We start from the raw sequence: 7043 nt of genomic DNA, 5'->3' as shown, positions 1-7043 counted from the left end.
CACGGCTTGGTGGATATACACTTCAGAAATTACGAGGATGTGCGAAAATGGATCGACGAATGGATTGCATCAAAAGACCAATCGTTCTATCGTCGCGGAATCTACGCGTTGCCCGAAAGATGGGAAAAATGTATAGCTAGCGAGGGAAAATATTTCGATTAATGTATTTTTTGCTTTTGATGTCGAAATAAATGAGTTTTTTAAACAAAAAATCGCAGGAACTAAGTTTACAACCTAATAATATGATGGGAAAATGTCATTATCTGCTGTTTTATTGCAGTAATTTTCTATACAGTAGAAAATTAATTTCGAATTATCGTGCCGGCCTCTCTTACATTATTTATACGCTAAACGGTTTCGTCTATATTTTGCAGTTTAAAAGGCGAACAAACTCTAAGATTTTTCTTCCTTAAACTTTAAGTGGGTAATACAAAGCACTTTTTATCAAGTAAGGAATTGGCGTAGCGTCTAAGGCGACGGACAATTATCCAAAAGATGTCTTGGGTTCAAGTTCGAATCTCACCAGAGAAAATCTTAAAAATTATGAAAAAATAATATAAAAAAACTTTTTTTTTCATTACATTTTACGAGTATTTATGAGAAAGCGCTTATTTTATGAGTAATTATGAAAAATTATGAGAGAATTTTCTACCACAAATTTAATTGAAGAACCTACGAAACGACAGGATCTGCACGCAATCTGCTATCAGAGTCTGTCGGTAGGCTCTGCGCGCAATCTGCCGTCAGAGTCTGTCGTCAGAGTCTGTTCGTAGACCCTGTCAACAGTCTGACGGCAGAATGAGGACGCAGATGTCTAGGGATCTGTCGACAGATCCTGCTCGAATTCGACAAATCCTGTCGCCAGTCTGACGTCAGTCTGCGCGCCGATTGCTTACTGGGTACATATATTGGGAGTGTGCATTAATTTTGATTAATTTTTTTGTAAAAATACGGCTTTATTGTGAAAAAATGGCCACAAATTGACCATTCAAAATATCGTCCATCGCTAGCCACTACTTTTTCCCATCTTTCTGGTAATAGGTGGATTCCACGTCGAAAGAACGATACATCTTTTGAGACTATCCACGAATTAACCCATTTTTTGGTATCCTCATAAGAATAGAAGCGCTGCTCAAACAGGCCATGAGTCATCGATTGAAATAGGTGGTAATCGGAAGGAGCAATATCTGGAGAATACGGCGGGTGTGATAGGACATCCCAGTTAAGCGCTTTTAACGTTTCCTTGACCGGTTTCGCAACATGTGGCCGAGCGTTGTTGTGCTGGAAAATCACTTTGTCGTGTCTTTTCGCGTAAGCTGGCCGTTTTTGCTTCAATACTCGGCTCAATTGCATCAATTGTTGTTGGTAGCGTTCCCCAATGATAGTTTCGTTGGGTTGGAGCAGCTCATAATATACCCAGCTGATCCCACCAAATACAGAGCATGAGCTTGGCGCCATGAATATTCGACTTTGCCGTCGATGTTGATGGTTTGCCTGGCCTGCACCATGATTTTTTGCGCTTCGGATTATCGTAGCGTATCCATTTTTCATCACCCGTCACGATACGATGCAAAACACTTTTTCTTCTGTGTCTTTGAAGCAACAATTCACAGGTCATTTTGCGTCTTTCGACGTCCCTCGATTTCAATTCGTATGGCACCCAATTTCCTTGCTTTTGAATCTTTCCAATAGCCTTCAAACGTCTGGAAATCGTTGATCGATCAACATTTAATGATTCTGCAAGTTCTTCTTGCGTTTGACTCGGGTCTTGATCGAGTAAAGCTTCCACTTCCTCATCTTTAAACTTTTTCGGCTGGCCTGGACGTTCCTTGTCTTCCGTGTCAAAATCACCTTTTTTATAGCGTTGAAACCAATACTCACGTTTTGAAATCGATGGAATATAATCACCAGAAGTTTCCGACAACATTCGTTGACTTTCAGCACTTTTCTTCAAATGAAAGCAGAAAAGCAAAGCTTCTCGCAAACTGCGTTTTGTTGGCACAAAATTCGACATATTCAATGCTCAAAAAAACAATGTTGTTTACACTTCTGTAAAATGACACATCCGGGGTGCTTACGATAATGAGAGTAGAGCGTGTGAGATCTGGATCCGAGAGAATAGTATAATCTCCTATCTATAACTGTAATATTCTATGGTCTGCTATTGCAGTCTCATGAACACAGGAACAGATTAGGAGTTCGTCTCACGAACAACAAAGGATACTCTGGTAGCACATATTGGTTTTATAAACGTATATAACGTTTTATTATCGTTTGTAAAATATATCAAAAACGTTTCTTAAACGACACGTGTTACTTGGGTAATGTATCATACTTAAAGTGTATTAATATTTATCTTAAATTTATACTTAGATGTGAGTTTTTAAACTGAATCAAGATTATATATAATATGTCACGTATTTCATACGGTTCAATTAAAATAAATTAATCAATCTTTGCAATCTTTGATAATTGCAATTTGATCATTTGACGTGAGTCAAATTGAAGTGAAGTTTCAAGTAATAACTATTAATACAGGTTCAGTCCTTGTTTAAGAAGAGTTTGAAAATCTCAAATAATTAATAAACTGAAATAATATGTTACATAATTCTTTAAATAAAGAAGATAAAATATTAATACACTTTAAGTATGATACATTATCCTTTGTTGTTCGTGAGACGAACTCCTGGGGCCCGATGCTTGACGTTGTACGAATGAGATACGCATGCGAAAATCTACAATATACATAACGTGAACTACACATTTTCGCATGCGTATCTCATTCGCATACCATCAAGAATCGAGCCCCTAATCTGCTTCTTCTGTGTTCATGAGATTGCAAGAGCAAGAGCAGACCATAGAATATTACAGTTATAGATGGGAGATTATACTATTCTCTAGGATCCAGATCTCACTCGCTCTACTCTCCTTATCGTAAGCACCCATACTGAAAACTAAAGCCACATGATGGTGCTTTGACACGAAGGTAGCAACAATATTGTCCGATGCGATATAGTACTAGTTACGCCATCTCTTGAAAATCCTTTAAAATTAATGCACATTCCCAATATTACAGAAATTGAGGAGAAGGATGAGATAATAAGGAAAGATAAGGATGCAAGAAAGTAATAATTGAAAATATATACAAATATTTTTTTACGCACATATTATATTAACGAAAAATAAATACAGTAAAATATTATGAGTATAATATACGTATTACTGTTATGTATGTATATAAATATACATATATATGTATATACAGGGTGTCTCAAAATTGTAACACACCAACTCCATAGGGACGTAGAGCTAAGCGTGTAGATCAGAAAAGTCCTCTTCCATTTAGCGATAACGCGTCTAGTTGTTAGTCTTTGTTAGAAATAACTGCGTAAAGTTTGGCGTTTGTCACGCCCATTGCAGCCTATAGACGCTCCGTGGCGAGCTGTGTGCGTCGATAGCGTCAAAGCTGAGCGGTAATACGGTGCGTTCATCGTCGCCTCGCCACGCACCGACAGCGTCAAGACGCTATCGCGGCGGTCAGCGCGACCCGCTTTACCGCTTAGCCTCAACGCACACAGTTTGCCGCGGAGCGTCTATAGGCCACGATGGGTGTGACAAACGCCAAACTTTACGCGGTTATTACTAACAAACTAGACGCGTTATCGCTAAATGAAAGAGAACTTTTCTGATCCTCTCACTTAGCTGTACGCCCCTATGGAGTTGGTGTGTAACAATTACGAGACACTCTGTATATACAGGATATTTCACTTTAAAGGATATGGTCGATTATCTCGTGAATCGATGATTTTATTGAAAAATTTTTTGGCTATCTGAATATATTTTTCACATAAAAATTAACGGAAAACTTGAGGAATGTCATATATTATGTGCATTTAACAAAGCTTTTGCTAGTCAACTAGAAGTAGCAACTGTTGCATTATAATTTCTATATCATTGTCGTTATTATTCTCTAACAAGACATCCCAAGTATTTACATCATCTAAATCACATTCTGTTTCTGCATCGTCTATACCTGAGATTAAAATTTAATATAAAGAATATGAGAATCTCTTGGACATTATTATGTTATATACACTATATATAAATTTTTTAGAATTTTATTTAATCTATGTCATACCTAATGTATAAACCCAACCACGTTTTTGTCTAACTTCCTCAGAACAAACTATACGTATAGTTTTACATATATCTCCATAATTTTCTATAAACCACTGAATATCCGTTTTTCTTCTAACATCGCTTACTATCCACACTGATTTATCTCTTACTAGAATATATGTATATGATAATACTTTTATATAAGTTCATATCTTAAAAGTATTTTATTTTATATATTTTTTTAGATATTTATATATTTTGATTAATATCCTACAAGACATACCATCATACATATCGATAGCAGCACGACAAAAATAACCATTGTCTTTTGCTCTCATATTTTCTCCCCATTCACACATTTTAATACGATATTCTTCCTTGTATGCTCCATTACCTAATAATTGATCCAGATCAAGATTTAGTGACTTTGCCCAATGAGTTTTTATAGGTCCTGATAATCGTATAATCGTACTTTTTTGTAGACCAAGCCTGAAATTCAAAAAAGTATTTTTAGATTAAAAATATATAAAAAAATATGTATCATTCAAAAAATAATTGATGTTTATTAAATTTATTAAAATGAAGAGAGAGAGAGAGAGAGAGAGAGAGAGAGGGAGAAAGAGAGAGAAGTATGTTCTTCAAATATTTTATTCTGTATGTTTAAATTAAATATTATACGTAACTGCCTTTTAAATATAGTTCAAATATTGCTATATAATCCTTATAAGAATTATTCAATATGTTCACATAGAGGATATATATATAAATATTGGTAATTATTCAGTTTAGGCCCCTCACCTCCGATTTCAATGAAAGTAGGTTTAATCGATGCGTTTTTGTACGAGAAACAACTTTTTATCTGACAAAATCGTCCCAGATAACTAAGCGTGATTTAGCATATCAAGCAAATGAATGCACTGCATGTTTTGCTGAATAGTTGATATTTGGTTGCCATCATCGTAAGCGATGTGCTACCAAATTCAGCAACATGAGTGGTAATACATGTAATCAGTTAATGAAAATTTAAGAGCAAATGATCAGCAACAATAGTATGGAAGGTTGCAAACAACATGATGGTAACATGACAAGAACTGATGATTTGTCTTTGTGTCAATAATATTTTGATGGCAACTTGACAACAATAACAGAAATGGAACTTTTTTCATCGATTTGTTTTGTATTTGCTTTCAATCGTTGAAGTTTCTAAATTATATGTTTTTGCCAACAAAGTGTGAACGACAAGTAATTTTCATATATTTACAACAATTTGTCAATAACAAACACACTGTGCACAAATTTAAAAAATAATTTTTTATTTGGCAATCATATGTTATATGAGTTTAATAATGCTAATGTTTCAATAATGTTTTATTACTCATAAATACTACAAGTATATTTCAAATTCGCGCACTGCATATTGCAAATGTATATTAACATAGAGCATGTGCATGTGGCTACGGAACATATATATATGTCGCTGTTTGTCGATGTGACAGTTTCCTTAATAATAATCAACTTTGCCAATTAATATTTCGTTTCGTAGTTGACAGCAATGATTTCTCCAAATAGAAAAGTTGTTTGCCTTTAAAAAACGCGTCGATTGAGTATTTTTTCGTTAAATTCGGAGATGAGGAGTGTAAACTGTATAATTACCCGAAGCATATACACGTCGCTGTTTTTTGTCAGTATGACAGTTTTCCTAACCTTAATAGTGGTCAACTTTGTCAGCTAATATCTCGCTTCGCAGTAGAGAGCGACGATTTTGTCAGATTAAAAAGTTGTTTCTCGTGCAAAAACACATCGATTGAATCTACTTTCATCGTAATCAGAGGTGAGGCCTAAACTGAATAATTACCATATTATTTTTATACCTTTTATGTAAAATTTCAGTAATGTAATCCTTTCCAGATTTTCTTTTACCACTAAATAACAAAATTCTTTTCGGTTTTGTTGAAGAGTTTCCGATTACTGTTGAAGGAAGCATCACTGGTTATCTTTTGAAAAGTGCTGACAGTACTGAGTTTTTTACGTTTTGAAATTTGGTCTGTTCTTTTTAGCTGCACTGCTGAACTGGTACAATAAATTAAGCTGATATTTCACGTGTCGTACGACAAACTTTTTGGATACGTTCATTGGTTGACAAACAGAGATCCTAGAAATACTTTATTCGCCAACCAATAAACGTATCCGAGAAGCTTGTCGTACGACACGTGAAATAGCATCCTTAGAGTGAGAAAACATATATTTTTCTCACTTTAACTTAAAAGAATAGAACAATTGTTTCTCTTTCTCTCTCTCTTCTTGTTTGCACGGTAGCGATCATGAATCTTTTACGTGAACTTCATTTTCATTTTTCACTTTTCACTGTAAGTTATTTCACATGAAAAGTAAACAATGAAAATATGGAAAGCAATATTTATGTAATATAAATTATTAAAATTAAAATGTAATTACAGTATACACAATGTAATATATAACACATTAATAAGCATTATACAACTTAAATTTATAGTTATAATATGATATAATAATACAATATGAGTAAATTTAATAAATGAGACGAACGTTAACCGTGAAAGGTGAATTCTCAAAACGTGAAATATTTCACTTTCAGTTTGTTCGTATATGTTCTTCTTTATATGTAAATTGTGTAAGTTTCCATGAAAATTTTTAAGCATCAAGCGATTTGTATATACTTGACCGGAAAAAAACTCCGGTTGAAAAACTATTGTTTTAAATTGTTTGTATTTTGTATGAAAAGTTTTGAAGTGCAATTGAAAAGATTTGTGAGTCATTCTATTACTTGTAATTAATTGTTTTTTTTTGGACAATGTATTTAGTCGGAAATAATGACCGGAGGTAAATAAAACAAAGGTTCGGTATGGTATCGTTTGTATTTCGTATAAAGAGTTATGAATTATCAC

General features: G+C 34.1%; 2 protein-coding genes across 4 annotated transcripts in view; one reads left to right on the top strand and one right to left on the bottom strand.

Moving 5' to 3' along the window:
* The window catches only part of LOC116851842 (nuclear fragile X mental retardation-interacting protein 1), an 87185-nt gene that overhangs the window by 75706 nt on the left and 4436 nt on the right, over window positions 1–7043 (top strand). The window lies entirely within an intron of this gene.
* Window positions 3787–6288, bottom strand: LOC116851843 (phosphomevalonate kinase). Of its 2 annotated transcripts, XM_032831681.1 has the most exons (5): window positions 5991–6288; window positions 4803–4805; window positions 4403–4608; window positions 4139–4288; window positions 3787–4033 (listed from the first exon to the last, which is right to left on the bottom strand). In XM_032831681.1, exons 1-5 carry the CDS (start codon window positions 6101–6103, stop codon window positions 3909–3911), a joined length of 597 nt encoding a protein of 198 aa, XP_032687572.1. In that variant the 5' UTR covers window positions 6104–6288; the 3' UTR covers window positions 3787–3908. The 2 variants fall into 2 exon arrangements, with proteins under 2 accessions (XP_032687572.1, XP_032687573.1); XM_032831682.1 differs by lacking the exon at window positions 4803–4805 and having other exon boundaries at window positions 5991–6252.

Source organism: Odontomachus brunneus, unplaced genomic scaffold (assembly GCF_010583005.1).
Source record: "Odontomachus brunneus isolate Ranch 3 - 2012 unplaced genomic scaffold, Obru_v1 Obru_scaffold_194, whole genome shotgun sequence".
Lineage (NCBI taxonomy): Eukaryota > Metazoa > Arthropoda > Insecta > Hymenoptera > Formicidae > Odontomachus > Odontomachus brunneus.
This window is presented reverse-complemented; position numbering and strand designations above follow the sequence as displayed.

What these genes read in the sequence shown, in the direction of transcription:
- LOC116851843 (XM_032831681.1), bottom strand. Translation starts at nt 6,103, where the DNA reads ATGCTTCCTTCAACAGTAATCGGAAACTCTTCAACAAAACCGAAAAGA. An exon ending in TGCTATCGATATGTATGATG is followed by an intron (nt 4,289 to 4,402) that starts GTATGTCTTGTA and finishes CATATATTCTAG; the next exon opens with TAAGAGATAAATCAGTGTGG. An exon ending in TGGTTGGGTTTATACATTAG is followed by an intron (nt 4,034 to 4,138) that starts GTATGACATAGA and finishes TTTTAATCTCAG; the next exon opens with GTATAGACGATGCAGAAACA.